General features: G+C 47.2%; 4 protein-coding genes and 5 non-coding genes across 10 annotated transcripts; 1 reads left to right on the plus strand and 8 right to left on the minus strand.

Annotated features, from left to right (window-relative positions):
- Window positions 1–5,877: 5,877 nt before the first annotated feature.
- LOC117852393 (transketolase, chloroplastic) lies at window positions 5,878–9,360 on the minus strand. Its single transcript, XM_034734472.2, has 7 exons — window positions 8,850–9,360; window positions 8,311–8,401; window positions 8,083–8,188; window positions 7,716–7,998; window positions 7,485–7,633; window positions 7,235–7,388; window positions 5,878–7,146 (listed from the first exon to the last, which is right to left on the minus strand). Exons 1-7 carry the CDS (start codon window positions 9,339–9,341, stop codon window positions 6,190–6,192), a joined length of 2,232 nt encoding a protein of 743 aa, XP_034590363.1. The 5' UTR covers window positions 9,342–9,360; the 3' UTR covers window positions 5,878–6,189.
- A 5,174-nt stretch (window positions 9,361–14,534) lies between these two features.
- Window positions 14,535–18,007, plus strand: LOC117852394 (3-phosphoshikimate 1-carboxyvinyltransferase 2). The gene is made up of 8 exons (XM_034734473.2): window positions 14,535–14,892; window positions 15,423–15,667; window positions 15,755–15,908; window positions 16,155–16,369; window positions 16,733–16,850; window positions 17,071–17,281; window positions 17,384–17,445; window positions 17,553–18,007. The coding sequence occupies exons 1-8, from the start codon at window positions 14,584–14,586 to the stop codon at window positions 17,769–17,771; spliced, it is 1,533 nt and encodes a 510-aa protein (XP_034590364.1). The 5' UTR covers window positions 14,535–14,583; the 3' UTR covers window positions 17,772–18,007.
- Window positions 18,008–18,625: 618 nt separating this feature from the next.
- LOC117852395 (small ribosomal subunit protein uS10) lies at window positions 18,626–21,151 on the minus strand. Its single transcript, XM_034734474.2, has 3 exons — window positions 20,909–21,151; window positions 20,686–20,799; window positions 18,626–19,021 (listed from the first exon to the last, which is right to left on the minus strand). The coding sequence occupies exons 1-3, from the start codon at window positions 21,039–21,041 to the stop codon at window positions 18,879–18,881; spliced, it is 390 nt and encodes a 129-aa protein (XP_034590365.1). The 5' UTR covers window positions 21,042–21,151; the 3' UTR covers window positions 18,626–18,878.
- On the minus strand, window positions 19,183–19,258 carry LOC117854344 (small nucleolar RNA SNORD36). The gene has a single exon (XR_004640272.1). It is a non-coding gene; the product is annotated as a small nucleolar RNA SNORD36 (small nucleolar RNA).
- Window positions 19,557–19,634, minus strand: LOC117854340 (small nucleolar RNA SNORD36). The gene has a single exon (XR_004640268.1). It is a non-coding gene; the product is annotated as a small nucleolar RNA SNORD36 (small nucleolar RNA).
- Window positions 20,040–20,125, minus strand: LOC117854343 (small nucleolar RNA SNORD36). The gene has a single exon (XR_004640271.1). It is a non-coding gene; the product is annotated as a small nucleolar RNA SNORD36 (small nucleolar RNA).
- On the minus strand, window positions 20,222–20,308 carry LOC117854341 (small nucleolar RNA SNORD36). Its single transcript, XR_004640269.1, has one exon. It is a non-coding gene; the product is annotated as a small nucleolar RNA SNORD36 (small nucleolar RNA).
- Window positions 20,461–20,547, minus strand: LOC117854342 (small nucleolar RNA SNORD36). Its single transcript, XR_004640270.1, has one exon. It is a non-coding gene; the product is annotated as a small nucleolar RNA SNORD36 (small nucleolar RNA).
- A 482-nt stretch (window positions 21,152–21,633) lies between the features above and the next one.
- Window positions 21,634–25,543, minus strand: LOC117853300 (transketolase, chloroplastic). 2 transcript variants are annotated; one of them, XM_034735695.2, is made up of 9 exons: window positions 25,361–25,543; window positions 24,379–24,920; window positions 24,101–24,191; window positions 23,893–23,998; window positions 23,523–23,805; window positions 23,285–23,433; window positions 23,043–23,196; window positions 22,648–22,891; window positions 21,634–22,518 (listed from the first exon to the last, which is right to left on the minus strand). In XM_034735695.2, exons 1-9 carry the CDS (start codon window positions 25,407–25,409, stop codon window positions 21,935–21,937), a joined length of 2,202 nt encoding a protein of 733 aa, XP_034591586.1. In that variant the 5' UTR covers window positions 25,410–25,543; the 3' UTR covers window positions 21,634–21,934. The 2 variants fall into 2 exon arrangements, with proteins under 2 accessions (XP_034591586.1, XP_034591585.1); XM_034735694.2 differs by having other exon boundaries at window positions 21,634–22,891; window positions 25,361–25,542.
- Between the last annotated feature and the right edge of the window lie 187 nt (window positions 25,544–25,730).

The raw sequence follows: 25,730 nt of genomic DNA on the forward strand, positions 1-25,730 counted from the left end.
CTAGAACAGTAGTTTTTAATTTAGTTTCAATATTATTTGCACAGTTCAGGAGTTGCATTTTGGGTGCGGTTCTACAAGCAGCTGTATGCTAAAGGAAATCCAGTCTCTCTGAAATTCTTCTTTCTTGGAGAAAAAAAAGTATCTGCTTGCTTCACCCATAGTCAGCATGATGGATGGCCTGGATTAACTTTAGTCGCCAAAATCTATCGTGGAAAATTTCAAGGGAACATAAATGCTCCCATGCATCTGTGCAAGCCTGCAAGGGAACTTGAACGGTGCAATTCTAGCTGCAGTCTGTCTTTCTTTTGCTCAGGTTTTCAGTTTCATCATGCAGAAGCACTCGAGCACGGTCACGTTTGTGCATAATATAGTCACGTGAAGCAATTCATCTTCAACAACCAACATGTGTAGAACTACTCTGAGTCGACTTTCGATCAGCTTAACCCCAGGATTAGGCCTTCAGTGCCATCAAATGTGGAGTACAGTAATTAGTAGGAGAGACAATGCATTGTCTGAACCTGCTCCAAGACCACATGGACTGACCAGTGTACCTAATGTGCATGTGATGCCCTATGCACCCAAAGACGATATAAGGAGTGGGCGTGGAAGCCACGAAGAACCATCATACCCATGTTGCATCATCACCTTATGCCTCAGTCTCATTCCAAACCATCTCCTTCGTCAGTGCCTATTCCTTTAGAGGAAGGGGCCAGGGACAAGAACAAATACTCACACAATATTAGATACCAAACTCACATATATATGGCACCTGAATAATGTTAGGATTAGAAGGCACCAGGAATCGATCATGGACCAGGAAGAAGTGTCAGCCAGCCTTTGGAAATCGTCAACCTACCTCATCGAAAAATGCCAGACATCTATGCCTCAAGAAAGACCAGTGAAGGCGCGGTTGCCGCCTCAGTGCCTCACCTTCTCGGCTGCTTCTTTCCCCTTCAAAGCCTGGTCGTGAGGAAGAGGGTTTGTGGAAGAAATCTGAGCGCTGCCGTGTGCGAGCTCTGCCATGCTGCCGTGGAAGACTGTGACCGCATCATTTTTACCTGCCCCTTTGCAGCTCAGGCATCAACACCCAAGGATGACGCACCGCTGATCTGTGGAATGTTCCTCATCCTCTGAGGAATGAAATTCAGGGTTGGGATGCTCTGTGGAATGTTCCTCATCTTTCCTGCTTCCACATGAGTGCATAGATTAGCTCCACGTGTTAAACTTGGAATTAAGTATTGCATGGATATAACTAAATCATGTGTTGACCATCAAAACAACACTGCCGTAGAACAATTCTGCAGATTCACAGACGAGGGCCATAGATTTGACACAAACATCAGATATTTAAAAACAAACACAGGACAGATAAGCACACTTAAGTAATCCTACATGCATGATGCTACAACTCTTCATCGCCAACACCAGAGCAGGAAATAATACTCGCAAAAATCAGTGATGACAGTTAGAGGGAAAAAGGCTATCGGCATCGCTGGAATGGCTCTGCCAAGAATGGCTAGCGAAATCAATGTGGCTTTGCAAGCGCAAAGGCCTTAAGGCAACAGTTTGAAGAATGGCTAGCGAGGACCATGAATAAAATCCTCACCTTATTCTCAGTGAAGGAAGGAACTTAACTAATTGCATACCAATCAAGCACAATAGTCGGAAAGATTAGCAAGCACGTACTGCATTAGTTCATCATCACCTTGCAAGCAGGAAATTAGGGAAGGGATAATGCAGGTTCATCACTTGATGATGGTACATCATCCATGGGTTGCGCATCGGCCTTTGGTCGAGGGCTTCAAACTCCTCGAATTCCCTGGCGGAGGTGCGCATGACGGCGTTCACCTCCTCGAGCTGGGCGGCGCCACCCGGGAAGAGAGGCGCGGCGTACTCCGGGAACATCATGCTGTGATCGCAGTCCTTCTCCTCCGTCTTCCGCCCCGCCGGATCGTCAGCCGCCGCCTCCACGATCACCTCGTCCCTCGGGGCAACGGCAGCAACCTCCTTGCCCTTCTCCTCCAGCCGCCTCATCTTGCCCTTGACCTGCAGCTTCCCTTCCCGCCTCCCCATGTCCACCTGCGCCACCTTCCGGATCTTGGGAGCACTTTCCTCTCCACCGCGGTGCTCCTCCGCCGGCGCCGACGACGACGATCGCTTCCTCTTGCCCTTCTCCCCAGCCATCCCTGCTGCAACTCGCGGATGGACTCCTGTCTCGAGAGATCTCGATGTATACCTATATATCGAAAAGACGGCGGGGACGACCGGACGAGCTCTACCCGTGTTTTTGATGATCTCTCTCTCTCTCTCGGCCGAGTACCGCCCCGATTATAAGGGCCGGAAACCCGAACTCGTCTCGGATACGTACGGCCTGCCCAACTGCCTCTGGAACCGACACCGTTAGTGCTTGCTCGTTCAAGACGAATCGCCCGTACAAACCGGTGACCGCCGCCGTCGCCATTGCAGCACAGCACTGCATCCCTTTACTCCTGTCGTCGCCGGCCGCTTACTTGGGTTTCAGTCTCAACGTGATTTCAGTTTCAGTGACATCAAGTGTGCACGAGACACAAATGCATGTTCTGAACCTATGGACCTAGTACTGTATTTGTGCACTGTGCCAGTGTTAGGTGCGGCTTCACCAGGATCCACCAACCATCTGATGCGAGTGAACCTGATGCACATGCACATTATTCAGAGTTCAGATGTCCTGGCCTCCTGACCCAACACTGAAAGCCAATATAACAAGGCAATGGCGAAGCACCTTCATATCCACATGACCTTAGGCATGCATTCAGGTTCGTTAATTCCAAGCAGCCTCGCTCCTTAATCACTGCCAATTCCTCTATTGGAAAAGGAGACAGCAAAAAAGATGCACGCGCAGCATTGCATGATGCAGTAGGTATCGACCTCGCATGGTATCTGAATGCATGGTTTGCTGCGTGTGTAGGATTAGGAGGCGTCGGGAATTGATTGTGGTCATCCCATGTTTGTTTCGCAGCATTCTGAGATCGTGGATGTAGTTCCCTGATGAAGATCTGCTGAAGCCAATTACTCAACGTAAGGGTACGTACCTATGAAGCCCTGATCAAGGAACCAAACGTCCTTGCGACCTAGTCCATGTGTTAGACTATAATGGGATATAGGTAAGCTAGGTGTCTTGCTTGAGCCCAAGGCCATACAAACTAAGCTGGGCTGAGCCATTTGGCCACCACGCCGGCCTGTGCATGGCGTGGATAGCCTGGGAACTCTCCAGGAAGAGGATAACGAGGAACGCAAACCCTGAACCTATCTCCTTCTTCCTCCTCCTGAGTCCGCCGCCGGCGGCAGCTCAACCTCCCGAAGCTCGCAGGCGCGCCGCCGCGGTGCCCAGGGCCGTCACACCATGCTCACTGGATACTGCTTCCCACTCCTTTTGCTTGGTTGATGCCTATACAGCCAGTTGCTGCAGAACAAGAAACCGATCGGGATTCAATTAGTGAGATCATATTGCATTGCACACGAATGTAACTATGCATTACAAGGCTTACAAGGCATCCGGAGGTCTCTTTCCGCTGCAACATGTATTTTCATGCATGCTTCTTTTCTAAAAGTTTGCGGCACAAAGGATGGAGAAGCGGTGACAGATTTTTCCTGCAATCATACTGCGCAATTCTTACACTAGAACAGCATGCAAAACACATCTCTAAATTGTATTTGGTGCAAATTAATGACTGGGTCACTGGACAGACATCAAGCACAAATTCTATCACCATGTGTCTACTTCTTTACACATTTTCATGCGAACCGCCTGGTATCTGCCACTTGATTGGCTCGAATTCTAATTTTTAACCCCAGTGCAACTTTCGTGCTTCATTTATTTTCCTCTTCTTTACAGGATTTGATGATGCTTATTTAGATGCGTTGAGTTAAAAGCCTGAAAAGACGGCGAGGCCAAATATAAGGCAACGGGATGCAGAAAGAAAAAGTCCACCACATCCACAATGCATGCCTTTCTTAACGATCGATCGGCGCCAATCCTCGATACACTAATGGGATAGAGACTCACTCTCGCATTGAGTTCCGATCCATCTTCTGATGACTCAAGTGGCCGTGGTGCTAGCTAGCGGCAGCAGATTTCCAACAGCAACACCGAATTACACTGTACCTCCATGTGTACGACAAATAATATTACAGATACTACAAACACTCTTGCAAATTTTCAGTTTGCCAAAGCAATTTGTGTTCAGCAGCTACCACGTGCGAACCGCTTTTTATTTAAAGTCAACTCAGTATAAGGCGATGGGATGCGACAACCAAAGCATGGACACACCAACAGTCCCAACATAGGCAGTTGGTTCCTTCCTAGCCCCACTTTCCTAAATCAGTGCCAATTGCTTAGACAAACATGAAGAGACAATTGCTGGGAACCATGATTAGAGCTGCTCGGTTAAAGCACACTTTATCTCTTATTCATTTGTGCTATTTATTAGTGAGTCTTTGTGCCATGAGATGCAATAAGTAAGTAACCAAATATGCTTTAGGTCTTGTTCGGTTAATCCTTAATCCCTTTCCCAAGGGAATTGTAATCCCCCTCCAACCATATCCAATCAAACCAAGCAAAATTTTAATGGAACACATTAGAGTGCTAAATGTTATGGTTTCTCTCCACTATTTGATACTCGCTGTCACCAGACATCGTGCTTCCAAGCTCAAGTGGGACAGTTGGGGGCCATGTTAATGGGTGCGCGCGAGGAGGCTACCCAACCATCAGTTCCCGACAGTCCCTCTGGTCCCCACGAACTTTCCATATTTGAAAAGTTTTAATTTCCACAACTTTCCATTTTGGAATATCATAACTTATACACGTAACTTTGATGCATAATTTCGTACCATCAACTTTTTACGAAATAATTTTTTAGCACAACTTTGATGCATGCGTGCTTACAATTTTTAAAATGGAAAACTTTGTCACACATGATTTATACATATAACTTTTCCCTAGCAATAACTCACTTGATAATTTGTAACACAAATTTCCTTATATGTACAATTTATACACATACGCTAGTCATAAGTTTTACATAAATGTTGTTAAGAAATGTATACATATAATTATACGTATAGCAATATTTACGAGTACAAATGGTATTGAAAAAAAATTGAAAGGGAAAAAAATGGAAAAGTGGAAAAGAAAGGATACGCGCAGCTGGTGGGTGGTGCCATGGTGGACCGTCGCGCGCGGGTCAAATCAGCTTTGCGGACAGTTGGTAGCCGAGGGTACAGAATCTTGGCACCCATCACCCGGCTCCGGCACCAGCCACACCAACCGCAGCCAAGGAGAAGAAAAGAGGGCCAACGGCAGCGACCTGAGACGGTAGCGTCTGTCTAACTCGTGAGGCTCAAGACACCTTAAAGAAGACGATGATATGGATACTGGATAGCCCATCTCCATTTTCAGTTCACAAACGGCCACCGATTCAGATACTCAGATAAGACGCGCAAGTGGAGAAGTAGTGGAGGGAGCTCATCCTAGCCGTACCGGGTAACGGCCATGCACGCTCGCTTCCACCGATTCAGGTGAGCCCACAGCCAAGCAACATTCAGATCAGAGCTTTGAACTGAGCAATCCTGATAGCAGGGGCAGCTAGCCATCGGATGCACTGCATCAGAATCGGATGCTGTTTCAAGTTACAACAGAAAAGGATGAGGCAAGCTCAAGACATTTGAACTGAACGGAACATAAAGATCGCAAGGGTTCTATTCATGCTTTGTTTGAATTCAAGCCGAATCTGGGAAAACAACAGATCACATGAGGGTTAACAAACACCGTGTTTATTTCCAATTATAAAGCCATTAGGAACTGTAAAAAGAGCAAAATGCAAGAACTAAGGCACAGTGTGACAAAAGCCCTTCCAAGACGATCTCGCAAAGAATGAAACATCGTTGCAAGACTATCATCAGTTCATTGCCAATGTTAACAAAACCAGCACCCAATTTAATCAGGCACACCTTCAGGAATCGTATAAGGGTCGCCAAATAAAACCAACGTAAATGGAAAAGGCATTGTTTATTACAGGCCTAGAATACCACTCACGCTCCAAATGCAGGCATCCTACCGCTCCCTCCGTTATTCCAAGCTTTGGGCACAAGACCTCGAGGTATAGTGATCCTTTGGCACCAATGATGGCAAAAACTCAAGACTGTGGACTCTTAAAAGCTCTTGGCTGCCGCGAGGATGCTCTCCACAGTGATGCCGTACTCCTGGTAGATCTTTCCAGCAGGAGCACTTGCACCGAATTTGTCGATGCCAATGGCCTTGCCCTGGGCTCCGACGTACTTCTGCCATCCGAGAGTAGACCCTGCCTCAATACTGATTCTCGCAGAAACAGACGCAGGGAGAACGCTCTCCTTGTATTCATCTGACTGCTCCTCGAAAAGCTCCCAGGAAACGAATGACACAACACGGACGGTCTTCCCCTCCTTCCTCAACTCATCAGCAGCCTTGGCAGCAATCTCCAGTTCAGAACCGGTACCCATCACAATGAGGTCAGGCTTGTTGCCAGTTGAGTTGTCAGAGATGGTATATCCACCCTTCTCAACACCCTCAATTGAGGTACCAGGCAGATTAGGAAGCTTTTGCCTGGAGAGAGCGAGAACAGATGGCCTCTTCCTGTTGAGAACTGCAACTTTGTATGCTCCAGCGGTCTCATTACCATCAGCAGGACGGAGCATCAATATGTTGGGCATTGCGCGGAAACTCACCAAGTGCTCAATGGGCTGATGGGTCGGACCATCTTCTCCGAGACCAATAGAGTCGTGGGTCATAACATAGATAACTCCAGCTTCAGACAAAGCTGAGATCCTCATGGCACCTCTCATGTAATCGGTGAAGACAAAGAAAGTAGCACAGTATGGAACAAACCCTGGGCTGTGCAGAGCAATGCCATTGCAAATGGCACCCATTCCGTGCTCCCTGACTCCAAAGCGGACATTGCGCTCCTCAGGTGTATCCTTCTGGAAGTCACCAAACATCTTAAGCAATGTCATGTTGGAGGACGCCAGATCAGCACTACCTCCAATAAGACCAGGCACAACTTTAGCAAGTGCGTTCAAGCACTGCTGGGAGAGGTTCCTGGTGGCATCTCCTGGGATCTCTGGAGTGTATTTCTAGAAGAAGAAGAAAACAATAATCTACCATTAGAGTTTAATCTTCCACATATCAGCTGCAGTATTGCAAGTATAAATGTATACTTACAGGGAGAGCATCAGCCCAGCCAGTGGGTAACTCCCCTGTGATGATACTTTTCAAGGTTGCTGCATCCTCTGGGTACTTCTTCTCGTACTCTGCAAACTTAGCATTCCAATCAGCCTCAAGTGCAGCACCTTCAGGCGTGTGGCGGCTCCAGTGGCTGCAGTGATCCATTCAAAGAAACCATAGGGTGAGTGAAATGCATTTCATCATCTCATTCAGATCACTAGAATACTAGCACAAATAAGAGACCAACCTCTTGACATCCTCCGGCACAAAGAATGCCTCATAGGGCCATCCAAGGTTCTGCCTGGTTGCTTCGACCTCTTTGGTGCCCAATGCACTTCCGTGAACGCTGTATGAGTTGGACTTGTTCGGAGATCCAAAACCGATCGTGGTAGTCACCTACAAAGAGTACAAATTATACAAATGTGATAAAATCTACAAAAAACAAGACATAAAAATTGCAGATACCAAAGAAACCAACCTTGATTAAGGTAGGCTTGTCAGTAACTGCCTTTGCTTCCTTAATGGCCGCACGGATGTCATCATAGCCAGTGTTTCCATTCTTAACCCAGATTGTGTGCCACCCAAGAGCCTCAAAACGGGTGCTCACATCCTCTGTGAACGCGATCTCTGTATCTCCATCAATGGAAATGTGGTTGTCATCGTAGAAAGCAATCAACTTGCCAAGACCCCAGTGTCCAGCCAAGGAGCAAGCTTCATTGGCAATACCCTCCATTTGGCAACCATCTCCCAAAATAGCATACCTATACAGAATTCAATCATGTTACCAAAATGGTACCACAACAAACTAAAAGAAAAGGACGGTACATGCACAGTAGAATTATTACGTGTAGTGGTCGACGATCTCACTGTCAGGCTTGTTGAAGCGAGCAGCCAGGTGCTTCTCGGCAAGTGCCAACCCAACAGCATTGGCAATACCCTGACCAAGAGGTCCTGCAGGAAAGACAAATAAAAAACTGAAACTTTCAGTTTCATATTACAGCAGGGCAGGTTACAACAATTGTGATCTGTTAATTAAAAAAAAACAATTGTGATCTCAGTAAAGGTGAACAGACCAGTGGTAACTTCAACTCCTGGAGTCTCAAAGTTCTCAGGGTGGCCGGGTGTCCTGCTTCCCCATTGCCTGAATTGCTTCAAGTCCTCCTCCTGAAGCCGCACACAATTATAGATTAAAAAAAAAAGTCAATCGCACTGGAGGTGATGTAATTGTAAACCATCCATGCCAAACACTAAGCAGCTCAGTCCAGGTGAAACACACTAAAGTTTTGCTCAGCTAAACATGAGTGATGATGGGTCCACGGTGGAACATCTGAGATTCCATCTAAACTTCCTAGGAAACTTAAATTCCACTAATCATAGATCTCTGACAGCTGGACAAAGGCAAAGCCTTTTCTAGGAAAAATACGAAAACCGCCAGCAAAAAATAGCAGTCAAGATCCAACCTTTCTACTATTTTACCAAACAAGAACCAAACTTTACACACGAACCTACTCCCGATTTCGCCGCTCCAACCAACCAACTAGCGGCGAATTCCACACGCAAGACCCAGATGCAAACACAGAAAAGGGAACGGGAGATGCGTCAGCTGCCTCACCTTGACGCTGTCGTATCCGGCGAGGTGGAGCAGGGCGTACTGGAGCATGCAGCCGTGGCCGGCGGAGAGGACGAAGCGGTCGCGGTTGAACCAGTAGGGGTTCTTGGGGTTGTAGCGCATGACCTCGTCGTAGAGGATGTGTCCCATGGGCGCGCATCCCATGGGGAGCCCCGGGTGGCCGGAGTTGGCCTTCTCGACGGCGTCGATGGCCAGGAACCGGATCGTGTTGACCGACTTCTCGAGCAGCTCGCCGGTGGCAGCCTTGCCCTCGAGCGCCTCGACGGCGGCGGCGCGCACGACGCGCTGGCGGCGGGAGGCGGCCGCGGAGGGCGCGCGGCGGGCCGGCGCCGGGGACCGCAGGCCGCGGCCGGCGAGCGAGCTGAGGCGGCGGAAGCCGAGGCGCTCGGCCGGGGCCGACGCCGCGGCGCCGGGCGCGGGGCCCGCGCGCGCGGCGATGGTGGCGTGCGCGGCGGCGACGGAGTGCGCGGCCATGGTTTGTCGGCTCCGGGGGTAGGTGTGGGTGCGTGTGACGAGGAGAGGCGGAGATGGCGAGGTGCGATTGGGGGTTATGTATAGACTTCGGGGTGCCCTTTGGGGGACTCGTTGGCACCAAGAAGGTAGCAGCTGAGGCGGCTACGGAGCACCCCGTGGACATGGTCCATGGACCATGGCGTCAGTCTGAAGCCGCCATTGGCTGCTAAGGGTTGGTAGTGCTTTTAGTCAGCAAATGCTGAATTTTCAAGTGCACTTCAGTGATCTCAATCTACTTTCATTGGACGCCAAAACGTAAAAGGAGTACAGTTGAGGGTATCAGGCGGCATAAAAATGCACACAAATGTACCTTGCTTTTGTAGGACACTACCAACAAAACTCAAAGGTACATATTAACTTGTCTATATTAACCATAAAAAATAGAGAAAATTTCCTATAGGACACCGCTAAAATTTGATCCTTAAATTTTTGAACTTCCCTTCCCTATTTGACATCGTAAGATTTCTTCCCTAATATGACACCCAACCACTGTTTAGCACTAATAGTATTAAGTAGCAACTAAAAAGACCATTTTGCCCCTCATGGAGTTTTGTAACAATTGTGATAGAAATATACACATTGGGAAAATATGAATTGTATTTGTGCATTGCTTTTACATCATGGCCAATTCAGCATAGCGCATGTGCATTATTTTCACATATATAAGTGAGAAAAATTCAGAACTCATTTATGTGAAAAAGACCACATGGATAAGGTTCGCACATACATCCAAGTCCACACATAACGTTCACACATAATTCCAAGCACACTGACCACATACATCCAGGTTCACATACATCACAAATACTGAATATACCAAGTTCATGAACTGAACCGTCTTTTGCTTCTTGTGCTTTATTATTGGCTCAACAAAATCCTTAAAGTTGGAAGAGTCACAATCAATAATCTTCTCAAAATAAAAATATCCAGCATCCTTTCTAGCATTTTTTGGGTTGCCAAGCAGATTATTTTCCAACAAATAGGTTGAATATTGATCTATCCTATCCATGAAATCAACAGCCTAATGCATGAGCATTGATACCGGATATCTCTTCCTACTCTACGGTCTTAATCCTACTCTGTTAAGCATGAACACAGACTTACCTTTCAAGCCATTTAGACCTATGTAGTATAACCAAACCCTTGGATAATCTGTTTTCTTTTTTTTTGGCATAAACTACCTGATCTAATTAACAGATAATGCAAGATTTGTGGCTTTGTTCAGGTTGACGTCCACAAGGAGCATATGTGTGGTGTGGGGTGGGTTGGTGGATGAGGGGGCAGCCGGTGGCCGTGGATCAGGGCAGGCGAGAGATCACGGCCATCGGAAGAGGGTAGGAAACGACTGGATGTCATCAAAGATCACGGCCATCGGCGAGAGATCATTCAGGGTACTGTACTTTTTGATTTGGCCTGGTGGGCCCTCCCTAAGATAATTGCGATGCTTTTGTTAATGTTAATCTAAAATATAAAAACAGATAGGGTAGTTGGCTCTTTGTGCATTGTGGGGTCCGTCGCCGTCACAGTTTTTTTTTTCTGGTGTCATTCCAAACAGTTCCAGCAGCAGGAGTATGATCGTAGCCCCTTCGGTTTCTAGCAAAGAAACACTTAGCACTTTTTGATTTCCAGGATTTATCCTCTTTCTTTTTCTCGAAATTCAGGATTCATTCGTTTGATTGCGTGATCTGCAAGACTGCAACCGCGAAGATGATCATCGGTGATCCAGCGCCACAAGTGAACAGTACGAGACGGGGGATCTACGAGCTGGTATCGAAACGGACGCATGGGAATATCCTTGGCTGTTCCTGCAACACCACGCGCTCTCGCCGTCACCTGGTGGCGCTGCGCTCCGTCGCCGTGACGCCCCGACGGCACACCTCTGCCATCCATCAGGCATCAGCAGCAAGGGTTTTCTGACAAAACAAAGGGGCAAAGTAGTGAAGCAAAGGTCCACTAGGATCAGTGCACAAGGTTTTGTGATTATTTTTCTTGATTACTATATGAAGATGCCATGGCATCGGGCACCATGCGTGCGTGCATCAGGCCGGCGATGGCTGCTGCGGCAGTGAAGAGACCAGGAGCGGCACGCGCTGTTGCCTGCCTGCCTCTGACCTGAAGCATCTTTTGAGACTCTCCATCAGCTGACAGCCCAACCCTTCAAGGTCCCAAGGGGAAGGGGTCCTCTGGCCTCTCCTCTCGGCAGTCGGCACCAAAATTTGCCAGCTGCCATCTACAGTCAACAGGCAAAACGGGCCAAATTTTGGTGGGTCGGCAGTTACCATCTACAGTCAACAGACAAAGCGTGCCAAATTTTGGTTGGCCCAGGAAAACTGGCGATGCATCCAAATTTTCAGATTATCGATCTTCAAATGTTAATATCTACTGCACAGATATCCAATTCGAGTTTTGTTTTCGCCACTGTACTCCTTGTAATTTTATCCACGAAATAAGATCCTACGTGATTATATTTCAATGGAGGAAAAAAATAACATATGAACCCTACATGTTATACTCACATCGTATAGGATTTTGGCAAATATTTTAGGATTTTAGCTTGGTCACCATCCAAACATGTCCAATACGACCAAATTTTGGTCATGTCCTAATTTGGCTGTGGCTAAATTTTGGCTTTGGCTAACTAGGTCACAATCCGAACACGCCCCTTCCGGAGAAGGCCAGGACAACCGGCGACCGCTTGGACGCCGGAGGGAGACGTGATTGAACTGCGACTGGCTGGCGGTTTGCTTGTTTGAGATGGCGTCTTACGCTGACCCTTCTTGCCAAGCAGCGTGGTGAGCCTGCCGTCTGGTGGTCTTGAGAACCCAAAACGACAAGTGATTTCACATGGTAATTGGTCTGATCGAGCTCAGGTCAAAAGTATTAAAATGGTGGTGCATTGCAATGCGTGTGACACAGGATGACGACGATGACTTGAGGCTTCTGCGCGTTGTCAGAGTTTTCGTCTCGCCGTCGTCGTCAGTCAGGAGCTGCGTGTGGACTTTGAGGCTGGCCTTCGTACCTGTCATGGGCCTAAAGCCCGTCGTCAACCCGGGCCGAGCCGAATTCACAGAGTATGTTGTCCAGCCCATAGCTGCCATCACTACCAAAAAAAACCAGGGCCCATCACCCACCCCTACTGTGGCACCTACTACTGTACTGTACTCACCAAACCTGACTCCAGCGGTCAGCGAGGTAGGCCCGGTCACCAGGGCAGTGTTGCAGTGTCACGAGTGAAGGTTTGGTGAATTGGTGATGAATCAAGAGGCAGCCACGTCGGCGGTGCACGCAGCACTTGTAGTACCACGTGACGGGGCCATGGCAAACTACTCCAGAGTTGGTTGATACGACCCAAGTGACGGTGCTGCACGATGGGCATGTACACGGGCTACGGCTTGGCGCATTGCCGATCCCTCCAAGTTAGGTTTGAACCCGGCCAGCGATCTGGATCTTTTTTTTTAACAAAAGTAAGCCACATGAATTCCAGAGGATTCCAGGCCTGTAGAAAAATTTTCTAGCACCCCGTCTCTCTGAGCAAGATCGCACCCTTACCGTACAAGATTCCTTTTGAATTCCAGCATGCATGAATCCGTAGGAATGAATTTGTAGGGAAATTTGAATGCGTATGTACTTGATCTCGTTCTCTTTCAGCAGAATAGCTATTTTTATCTCTGAACTATGAACCGAGACTTCAATTTCATTATGAATTACACGGATGACTACTTCGATCCTCAAACTTTCGCAATTACCTTAACTCGTTGACGTGACTCGCCACGTTGACATGCTGACGAGGCACCCAATCACCTAGGAGATATAAAATACCCTTCCTACCATCACCTTTCACCTTGCCCTTCATCCCCTCTCCTGCCCGAGTTGCATTTTCTCCTCCTCCCCCCCACCTCCTATTGTTCTCTCCCGGTCGCATGGGATTCATGTCACCACGTCCTGTGAGTTGGCTTCACGGCCCTTGGGGTCTCTCGGTTCTTGTGTGCACTCTGGACCTTGGGGCTCACCCATGGCCATGCCACCGACACGCCACACCTCATCCTGTAGCGGCGAAAGTTAAAAATGGAGAATTCAACATGTGTGTCAAAAGAAGAATCTAAGACCAAATCAAGTGCATTTGGATGGGAGCACAATCCAAACATTTGCCTAATGGTCTACTCCTTCGATGTGACTGGACGCCTCGTTAGCACGCTGATGTTGCGTGCCACATGGACTGAAGGATGAAGTTGAGCTGATTGCGAAAGTGTGAGGGTTGGGATGGTCGTTTTTTTAGTTTAAAGACGTCTCGATTGATAGTTAAGGACAAAATGACTATTCTGCTTGTTCTTTCAACTTTATGCGTTTGCATCTAAAAGGTCTAAGATCTACTGCGAAATTTCTCATATAGGATTGCAAGTTCTATCCAACTTCAATTATGCATTCTAAATTGAAAGAGGCCCTTAATTGCCAGAAGACGACCGGAGATGGGAAAAAAGAAAGAAGGAAGGAAGGAAAACTACTAACATAGGATTGGCATGTTCATCACATTTTTAGCCGCTGAAGACGACGAATTGGTGAGCGAGCTCCAAGTCATTCGTTGGAGTGGAGGGGTACACCAGTGTCTAGTGCCGTGCCATGCTGCATCTAAAACTCCTTCTAAATTTTAACCAGACAGTAACGAAAAGGTTGAAAGGTGATCTTTGAGATCTTTTGTAAGTACAAGTCATCTTTAACACATGCTATTTGAACACTTCAATGTTTTTCTAACCACAACCACAATACGCGCTCTATTTTCGAAAAGACAAAAAAGAAGAAGAGGAGGAGGAGGAGGAAAGAATTGGCACATTCATCACATTTTTTTAGCCACGGAGGACGATGGATTGGTGAACTCGAAGTTGTTGGTTGGAGTGCTGGGGGTACACCAGTGCCGTACTGCATCGTGTGCGCGGCACCTGCGATCCGATGCGTCCACGGCCCACCTACTACTGTCACCGATCCGCCACCCGTAGCAGAGAGTCGAGTCGCGTCGTGTCGCGGTGGTTGGTGGCATCGGCGCACGCTCACCGGCACCGGCCCTCCCGCCTCCTCCCTATTTCTTCCTCCCTCCCTCCCTCCCGCCCGCGTCCAGTCCACGCCACCAACCGCAGCCGAGCCAGACCAACCCTCCCCAACCCCACCTCCCTCCCGCGCGCCCGCCACCCACCAACCCCACCACCAGCCAATGGCGGCCATGGCGTCCAGGGCCGCCGCGGCCACCGCGTCGCTCGACCTCGCCGCCGCGCCGGCCCTCTCGCGCCGCTGCCACCGCCCGACCTCGGCGCGCCCATCCGCCGCCGCCGCCGCCCGCGGACTGCGGATGCGCGGGGCGGCGCGGGTGGTGGTGGCGGCCGCGGCGGCGGCGGCGGCACCGGCGAAGGCCGGCGCGGAGGAGGTCGTGCTGCAGCCCATCAGGGAGATCTCCGGCACCGTCAAGCTGCCCGGGTCCAAGTCGCTCTCCAACCGGATCCTCCTGCTCTCCGCCCTAGCCGAGGTGAGGAGCCAGGAAGCTTTCCCCTTTCCCGTTCGGGTGAATCGCAATTGGGTGCGGATATGAGATTTAACAGGGGCTTAGCTGGTACCTTGTTTGTCTGCTACTGAAATGTTCAATTGTCTGAGATACTACGGATTACCTGCGCAGTCGATCCAGTGATGATGTGGAGCTCGGTAGTTTGCTAGTTCATTTAGTAGTCGATCCTCTCTGTAACTGGCATTTGGGTTAGGGTGATCAATAGGAAACAGAAGGTGTAAACACTAAATGGGTGGTCTTGTTATACCCGGCGACTAATGATAGGGATGTCATGCTCTGTCCTGGTGTCTGGTGCGCTCTGCTGTGAAATTTGGGTACAAGAAACCAGCCCTCAGAGATTGATCAATACTGTTGTCATGATAAATGCTGAAGTGTTGAGGATCCTTCACGTTGTTGTTGACAAATATGATTGCAAGAGCTAGCATTGTTAACTTGTTAATAAGAACAAAAAATAGATTCTTGTTTATCAATTATGTTCTTTTACATTTGATCAGGGGACGACAGTGGTTGACAACCTGCTGGATAGTGAGGATGTCCACTACATGCTTGGGGCCTTGAAGGCCCTCGGGCTCTCCGTTGAAGCAGACAAAGCTGCCAAAAGAGCTGTAGTTGCTGGCTGTGGCGGCAAGTTCCCAGTTGAGAAGGATGCCAAAGAGGAAGTGCAGCTCTTCTTGGGGAATGCTGGAACAGCGATGCGGCCGTTGACAGCAGCCGTGACTGCTGCTGGTGGAAATGCAACGTATGTTTTTCTCTTTGTGGAATTAAGTACGAAATCAATGGATACGGTATATCAAGTGGCTTATGGTGTTTTTTTTGGGAACTTCAGTTATGTGCTTGATGGAGTACCGAGAATGAGGGAGAGACCCATTGGCGACTTGGTTGTCGGATTGAAACAGCTGGGTGCGGATGTTGATTGTTTCCTTGGCACTGACTGCCCACCTGTTCGTGTCAAGGGGATTGGAGGGCTACCTGGCGGCAAGGTTTGCTATCAGATCCCACATGCTAAATTCTTATATTGATGGTTGAACTCCTTTTTCGAATGTGTTTGCAAGGAAATCATATATAGATTTCAATTAACTTTACACCACAAATAACCTAAAATAGTCATCCCTAACCGGGTACATTTTAATTAAGCTCAATCAAGTCTTACCTGGTATTGCCTGTTCTCTAGTCTAACATTAGGTGAGATCATGAATTAGCTCTTACAAATGTGTTATGCTCAACAGGTTAAGCTATCTGGCTCCATCAGCAGTCAATACTTGAGTGCCTTGTTGATGGCTGCTCCTTTAGCTCTTGGGGACGTGGAGATTGAAATCATTGATAAACTAATCTCCATTCCCTACGTCGACATGACATTGAGATTGATGGAGCGTTTTGGCGTGAAAGCAGAGCATTCTGATAACTGGGACAGGTTCTATATCAAGGGAGGCCAAAAGTACAAGTAAGTTTTATAGGCTTTTCACTTCTTCGATGGTAAAGATTCTAGTTTCAGTATGTCAAACCAATCACTGATGTACCAACACATAAACTGGAGATATAATCATCGCAGAAAAAAAAACTATTGATATTAGCTCTGTAAATCATTTAATCATCTACTCATCTAGACCAGCCTATTGGAGTCATGAAAGCCAACTGGAATAACTAAGGAAAACTTAGTTGGTTGGTCTATATTATTGTCTGTTAGGATGCTTATTCATGTTTTTACCAAATACACTTAGTCTTGCATACTCAAATAGTTCAGACTTCATGAAAAGTTTTTCAGTGGGTCCCTAAACTAAACCTGCTTTTGCCCTGCAATTGACAGGTCCCCTAAGAATGCATATGTGGAAGGCGATGCCTCAAGTGCAAGCTATTTCTTGGCTGGTGCTGCAATTACCGGAGGGACTGTGACTGTTGAAGGGTGTGGCACCACTAGTTTGCAGGTAAAACTTTGATATAAGGCTCACTGGATTCTTTTACCCTTTTTTGGTTTGGCATTAACCATGTACTTACTATATGCCGTATCCAATTCGTCTGCCATTGCCAAACTGACATGCTTCAATGAGTGGAGATCTCTGACTAATATGCTCAAACGGTCATGCACTCTTGTTAATGGGCGCTTTATGTTGTTGCCATCTCTGACTAATATGCTCAATATTGCAGGGTGATGTGAAATTTGCTGAGGTACTGGAGAAGATGGGAGCGAAGGTTACATGGACTGAGACTAGTGTAACTGTTACCGGTCCACCACGGGAGCCATTTGGGAGGAAACACCTAAAAGCCATTGATGTCAACATGAACAAAATGCCTGATGTCGCCATGACCCTTGCTGTTGTTGCGCTCTTTGCTGACGGCCCAACCGCTATTAGAGATGGTAAGACATCATCAACCCTAACAGCATGCCTGTTCTACGCAGCAACATAACACGTAAGACATCGCTTCTGCTGCTCTCTACTAAACTATTATTCTTCGACAGTGGCTTCCTGGAGAGTGAAGGAGACTGAGAGGATGGTTGCGATCCGGACTGAGCTCACTAAGGTAAACATTGTGCACAAGGTTTCTTCTCTTATCGCAGTCGGACCTCCTGTGCTTTTCTGCCGGAGGAAATATCTTCAGCTCTTCACCTGCTGTTTGCGTTTTGCCAGCTCGGAGCATCAGTTGAGGAAGGTCCGGACTACTGCATCATCACGCCACCGGAGAAGCTGAACGTGACGGCGATCGACACCTACGACGACCACAGGATGGCCATGGCCTTCTCCCTCGCCGCCTGCGCCGAGGTGCCCGTCACGATCAGGGACCCCGGGTGCACCCGCAAGACCTTCCCCGACTACTTCGATGTTCTGAGCACGTTCGTCAAGAACTGAGCGCGATGCTACGGTAACCAGGCCATGTTGAAGTGATGTTGCTAGGGATGTGATGAGGAAGTACATTTTTTTTTCTGTTTGTTTTCTCTTTGATGAGCTAATTTTTGAGTTCGTAATATTAATCTGTAGCATTTTTCTACGGAAAAAAAAATCTCCGAGATGTATTGTACACTTAGACTTAGGTTCGTTTCCAGAGTGGATCATTGGAATAAAAATAAATTGCATTTCAGTGGTTATCTATGCTTCCCGCTTTGTTCCTGGAGATGACGGTGTCGGTCATTCACCACATAGCACCGCTGGCCGGCGAAGTCAGCATACCGGCAAGGCGACAACCGCAGTGACATGGGGTTTATAAGCCGTGCCACCAGTGAACAAGGTGACCGACGGCATAGAATTACATCTCACGTAACTGACAGAGTAGAGACTGAACCTCATAGAAAAGATTGTTTTGTCCCTTCATCCAAACGTCCATTCTCGCAGTTACGTGTAACGTGTTTCTGCGTTATGTTTTCCTTATTCTAGCATTCCTTGCTGGCAACCGCGGTGACACGGCGTTGGAATGCAGCCTCTTCGCAACTCGTGTGTTGTTCAGCCGCACTAGTGACCGAGACGGTCGATGGCACAGAAACAAATTCGTAAGTTTTTTATCCACAAATAGTTAACCAGGCGGATAGACAACAAACTCAGTTAACCATTAATCTATTAACATCTGATGAAACAGACAAATAATTCCATTCATCTGTTAAAACAGATTGGAAAGGAGGGCTCAATTCGATTCATCTGTTAAAACAGATTGGAAAAGGACCCAATTCGATTCATATGTTAAAACAGACTGGACAGGAGAGGCAGGGAAATATCGACAAGAACAGATTAATGATATCAAAACCCATTAGGAGCATCCATTAACCATCCCATTCATGCATAACATCCACTGAAACAGACTAGCATGCCGCAAAACCTCGATGGACTCAGCAAATCTGATGTGAACCTATTGATTAGGAAAGAATTCCTCTGTTACACCGAGTTCTCATGCTAGAAAGTAGAAACTCAACATCCTGTTCAGTTGCATTTCAAATCCTCTGAAACGATAAGATGCTGGCTACCACATTACGCTTCGCTGATCGTCACCTCAACCTCCACGCCTGGCTCGATGGTGATGGAGGTGATCTGCTTGACCACATCTGGTGTGCTGACGAGATCAATCACCCTCTTGTGAATCCTCATCTCAAAGCGATCCCAGGTGTTGGTGCCTGAAATAGATTCAGATAATTAATATTCATAACGAAAAATGAACACAGAACTGAAGATAAATTGCATGATCAACACAGGTTTCAACAAGGACCCTGAGATAAAAACTTGAGATCCAATAAGAAATTCAGGGACAATGATAACGGATGAACTCATAAGAGGCTGGGCATCAGTTTTAAAAAGCTCGATTTTGAGACATCAAATGTATCAGAATTAAGATAGGTTATCAACACCTGCTCAGCACATCCACAATTGCACAACAAAATCATCAAACCCATGAAAATGGCACAACCCCTATGTCAAAAGCTTCAAAATAACAAATGTTTTCACAAAAATAAAATCTGAGTGCCATTCAACACAACAGAATGACAGACTAAAAAATAAATCCAAGAACTAAAAACTATTAGCATTTGGGCACACCTCATTGGACTACCTACAGAACATCCCAAAGACTACACTGGAAATAAGTTACAGCAATTGGCAACAACTGAAAAGAAAAATGTTTGACCAATAAAATAATAGAGCATTTGATGGGCCTTCCATCAGTTTTAAAAAGCTCGATTTTGTTAGTCCTCAAAGAAAATCTCAGCAATAATATGTTTCGCATCATTTGGCCAGCCCATCATAAACAACAATGCTTAAGAAAAGTTCAAGATTAAGTCAGATGAACAAGAATGACACCCGAAAAAGGAAACTACATGTGCCTAAATATTCAATTTTATACCTGAAATTAAATGAGCCACTCTGTAGTGATAATATGCTTGATATATACAAGGTTCCTAGACTATGGAGAGCCGCTAAGGGGCAGAAGCTACCTCCCAATGGCTCAATTAAAACAACTAACAATTTTCATAGATGGTAGAAATCACAATATAAGATAAATAACAACACAAAACAATAAGATACACAAGGAAAACACAATTTAAATCAGCAACACCATTAAACAACAGGCATTTTGTTTAGTTGAACCCATGCAACAACAAGAATGCCCTCCACACTAATATTGACACAATAATGAGCCAAGCATCAGTTTTAAAAAGCTCGGTTTTAGAGACTTCAGTGATAATAATATCTCAGAAGCATCTCCTCGTTAACATCAAATGCTCGGCCTCCCATTACAATAAAGAAACTCAGGTCATAAACAAACATCATCATGCTGCATCAACTCACTAAATTTCCATATATCTATTGCGATGATATGCTAAGCATCAGTTTTAAAAAGCTCGATTTTTTAGACATCAGAGACCCCAGAGGATCTCAGTCTATGTAATTGTTAACATCACCTGCAGCATATCATCGCAACTGACAAGCTCTAGAAGCATCTCCTCATTAACATCAAATGCTCGGCCTCCCATTACAATAAAGAAACTCAGGTCATACACAAACATCATCATGCTGCATCAACTCACTAAATTTCCATATATCTATTGCGATGATATGCTAAGCATCAGTTTTAAAAAGCTCGATTTTTTAGACATCAGAGACCCCAGAGGATCTCAGTCTATGTAATTGTTAACATCACCTGCAGCACATCATCGCAACTGACAGCTCTAGATATCCAACAAATACCACATTATAGTGGGAATAGCCAAGACAAGCGCAACAACCAGGCACAAGCAAACAAAGAACAACGTGAGGCGGTTAGGGGAAGGAAAGGAGAGGTCACCTTCGCCGCAGGGAGACTTCCTGGTGGTGATGTGGAGCACCTTGGTGGGCATGCGGACGGGGCCCTTCAACTTCAGCTCCTTGCCCTTGGCACCCTTCACCAGATCGCCGACAACTACTCATACCACACCGCAAGGATGACGTGTCAGCTCGATCGAACCGAATGCCGCAGAAACAAAGGAAATGAAATCAGCAAACGGAGCCGGAACGGCGGGCGATCCTACCTTTCTCGAGGTTCTTGACGCTCCTAGAGGAGAGGGTGATGCGGATCCTGTGCTGCGCCTCCAGCAGGCCCGCCTCGTACCCCGCCTTGCCGGACTTCATCGGCGGCGCGTACGCCACGTCGGCCGCCGCCATCGCTCGCGGGAGGAGAGGAGTGGGGTGGAGCGAGTAGAGGAGGTCGGGCGCTAGGGTTTCGCCTCGAGGAAGCCGGAGGGGAGGTGGCGGCGGGGAGTGCTAGGTTTTGAGGAGCCCGCGGTGTCGGGGTTTATGTAGAGGCGGGAGGTGGAGGAGAGACCAGCGCAGCCGTTGGATGTGGTCGAGAGGAGATATGACCGTTGGATTGGAACTTGTTCGTTCGAAGCTAGCGTATGGTCGATGACAGTGGGCCCGTGATGAGCATCCGGACACCGGATCAGCCACTGTTGTTGTCGAGTTCAGACTTTTTTTTTTTTTGAAAAGAATCGAGTTCAGACTTCAGTCATTCCCTCTAATTTGTTACGTTTTGGGCGTCAAATTTGAATTTCTTTACGAAAAAACAGTATCACCTTCATGTTGACATGGTTCCCTGCATTGCATTTTTCCGGCAAGAGCATTTCCATGGTCAAAATATTGGTTGTCTGTGCAAAACATACCTTCCTTGCTATTTTGTTCACTTGTTTCTTAACAGTAGCATGATTTGAAGCTTGAGATTCAGATGTTATTTTGTTTATAAAACCAAAAGAAGATCTAGATGCTGCTAAAACTTGCAGCTAGCAACGGAGATGAGGCCATTCTGCAAGCCAGGGCGTTCGAAGCAACTGCAGTGTTAATCTAGGAAAAAGGAATGAACTAAAGCACACACTGTTTGTTGTACCAAGAACATAAACTGAAACAAAAGAAACAGAAAATTACAAGAAGGCCATCGTGAAGATCACCAATATTTGAACCTTAAAAATAGAAAGCATTGGCACGCATCGTCTCCGTCCTTCATTCAAGCTTTGGGCATAAAACCTTGAAGCGCAGTTCTCCTTTGCAGTTGACATCAAGGATCACAAGCTCCTGGCAGCTGTGATGACACTCCCCACGGTGATACCATACTCCTCGAAGATCTTTTCACCAGGAGCACTCGCACCGAATCTGTCGATCCCAATAATCTTTCCCTTGGTCCCGACGTATTTCTGCCATCCAAGAGTACAACCTGCTTCAATACTAATTCTTGCAGTAACCGACTCCGGGAGAACACTCTCCTTGTATTCATCCGACTGTTCCTCAAAAAGTTCCCAGCAAACAAGTGACACAACACGAACAGTCTTCCCCTCCCTGCTTAACTCATCGGCAGCCTTGACAGCAATCTGCAATTCAGAACCGGTACTCAACATAATGAGGTCAGGTTTGTTCCCAGTTGAGTTGTCGGAGATGATGTACCCACCCTTCTCAACACCCTCAACCGAGGTACCAGGCAGGTGAGGAAGCTTTTGCCTGGAGAGGGCGAGAACAGATGGCCTCTTCATGTTGAGGACTGCGACTTTGTAAGCCCCAGAAGTCTCATTGCCATCCGCAGGACGGAGCATCAATATGTTGGGCATTGTTCGGAAGTTCATCAAATGCTCAATGGGCTGATGGGTCGGTCCATCTGCTCCAAGACCAATTGAGTCATGGGTCATGACATAGATAACTCCAGCTTCAGACAAAGCTGAGATCCTCATGGCACCTCTCATGTAATCAGTGAAAACAACATCAGTAGCGCAATAAGGAATGAGACCTGGACTGTGCAGAGCAATGGCGTTGCAAATGGCACCCATTCCATGCTCCCTGACTCCAAAACGGACATTGCGCTCCTCAGGTGTATCCCTCTGGAAGTCGCCAAACATTTTAAGTAGTGTCATGTTGGAGGACGCAAGATCAGCACTACCTCCAAAAAGACCAGGCAATACTTTAGCAAGTGCATTCAAGCACTGCTGAGAGAGATTCCTGGTGGCATCTGCTGGGCTTGCCTGAGTGTATTTCTGGACAATCAATCAATCTAACATTAGAAACTCATCATCTGTATATATGAGCCCGAATACCAGGAGTAGATCAAGCAATCTAAAATTAGAAACTCATCATATATCTCCATATGAGCTCTAATACTAGGAGAAGAATTGGCAATAAACTTACAGGAAGAACATCAACCCAATCAGCCGGCAGCTCCCCCGAGATGATAATTTTAAGAATTGCTGCATCCTCTGGATACTTCTTTTCATACTCAGCGAACTTAGCATTCCAATCAGCCTCAAGCGCATCACCTTGTGGCACATGGTGGCTCCAATGGCTGCAACACTCCACGAAAGGAATTATAAGGCAGGTTCTATGGATTTTCACAGTCTCCTTCAGAAAACTAGAACAAATGGTAGACATACCTCTTGACATCCTGGGGCACAACGAATGGCTCATAGGGCCATCCAAGGTTGTGCCTTGTTGCTTCAACCTCTTTGGTGCCCAATGGACCTCCATGTGCACTGTATGAGTTCGCCTTGTTAGGAGATCCGAAACCAATTGTAGTTGTCACCTAAAAGGAATACATCTTGGATAATAAATATGAAAAAATCTAGAGCAAATACAACATAATAATGCACTGACACCAAAAGGAAAACTAACTTTGATTAGTGTAGGCCTGTCAGTTACTGCCTTAGCTTGCTTAATGGCTTCACGGATGTCATCATAGCCAGTGTTTCCATTCTTAACCCATATCGTGTGCCATCCGAGAGCCTCAAAGCGGGCGCTTACGTCCTCTGTGAATGCAATACCTGTATCTCCATCAACAGATATGTGATTGTCATCATAGAAAGCAATCAGCTTGCCAAGACCCCAGTGTCCAGCCAACGAGCAAGCTTCATTGGAGATACCCTCCATTTGGCAACCATCTCCCAGAATAACATACCTTACAAAACTCACGAATCGTGTTACCAAAAACTGCACACCACAAACTGAACGAAAAGCAAAACATATTCAAGTGTAAAACTGTTACGTGTAGTGATCGACGATCTCACTTCCAGGCTTGTTGAAGCGGGCAGCCAGGTGCTTCTCCGCAAGTGCCAGCCCAACTGCATTGGCGATTCCCTGACCAAGTGGTCCTGCAGAACAACCAAATGGAGAAGCAAACCTTTCAGTTTGGTAACTATAACAGCAGGGCAAGTTACATACATTAGAGTGAGCTGACTGAATAATAAATAGACCAGTGGTAACTTCAACTCCAGGAGTAAGAAAGCTTTCAGGATGGCCTGGAGTCCTGCTTCCCCATTGCCTGAGTTGCTTCAATTCATGTTCCTGCAGCAGCAGATCAGACATAATAAACACCTACCACATCAGTCCAGGTTGAACTAAACTAACTCTTTGACAAAATAAACAAGAGTGATGAATCCATGGTGCAAAGTCTGAGTTTCCAACTAAATGTCCTAGGAACCTTAAATTGCAAACACTGGTATTGAAGCAATAACTGGAGCAGTGGCCTCACACTGATGCTGTCATAGCCAGCTAGGTAGAGAAGGGCATACTGAAGCAAGCACCCATGGCCAGCAGAGAGAACGAAACGGTCTCGGTTAAACCAGTAGGGGTTCTTGGGGTTATACCGCATCACCTCATCATAGAGAATGTGACCCAAGGCCGCGCACCCCATGGGCATTCCTGCATGACCGGATTTGGCATTCTCCACGGCGTCGATGGCCAGGAACCGTATCGTGTTCACACACTTCTCGAGTAGTTGACCAGAGGCAGCATTCCGCTCGGGCGTCTCAATGGCGATGGCATGCACAGCACACTTGCTGCTCGGGGAGGACACGGGTGAGCAGTGGGAAAAGAGCGGGGAGCGCAGGCTGCAGCTTGAAAGTGCGCTGAGGTGGCGGAGCCCAATGTGCTCCGCGGGTGCTCTGCCACAGGGTACGGAGCTGGAGTGTGCACCAATGGTGGTATATGCGCCAGCGATGGAGTGCACGGCCATGTTGTAATGAGATGGTTTGTGTGCGTGAGCAACTGAGCACAGAGGTGGGAGATGACGAGCTGGAAAGAGCAAGATGTGAGGGGAAATGTATAGATCTGAAGGTGCATTTTCTGAAATAAACTAGGATCATAGAATGAGTTTTTTGGGACTCGTTTGCAGTAAAGAAAGGTGGGCAGGCCTGGAGTTTCTCGTGGATCTGGACATATATGGTACATGAACCATGATTACAGAAAGCATAAACCTTACGTGGCTTGGGCTCAGCTAAAAAAAAATGCAGCTTTAAGCAACTAAATATATGCGTTAATCTGGACCGACACTACTGAAAAGATAAGATCAAGTGGCTTGATCCGCATAAACTAAACCAATTAGGTAACAGCCTAATAAACAACAAAACAGAAAACAAAGCTGGATCAGAGCATCGCGGCATAAAAAGTATCACAACTCACAAGTACGCCAAACCCTAGAATAGTGAATCCACATAGCAGGTACCGGGGCCTACCTCTCCTCCGCACTTTCTCCTCGCTGTTCCACGAGTTCGCCGCCTTCATCTCCCTGTACCATCATTCTCGGTGAGCCCAGATCTCTTGCCGAATTCGAGAGAAGCAGGCGAAGCCGTCGTGTGGGAGGGGAGAAGGGGAACGTCGTGAGAGAGGGAGAGAGATGGGTTTGATATGTTTGTGGGCAGCCCGGCCCAGGATTTTCAGTAAGAGGCCCAGAATGTATTGCCCGGCCTTCTCGTTTGCAAGAAGGCCATGCCTGACAGTGCCATGCGCTCCATTGGTATCATACTACCAGCTGACCAACTTAGGTATTTCTGCTTTTTTTTTCCTCCAAAAAAAAGGTATTTCTGCTTTGCTCGTGAGACTTCA

This window comes from Setaria viridis, chromosome 4 (genome assembly GCF_005286985.2).
Source record: "Setaria viridis chromosome 4, Setaria_viridis_v4.0, whole genome shotgun sequence".
In the NCBI taxonomy this organism is placed as follows: Eukaryota; Viridiplantae; Streptophyta; class Magnoliopsida; order Poales; family Poaceae; genus Setaria; species Setaria viridis.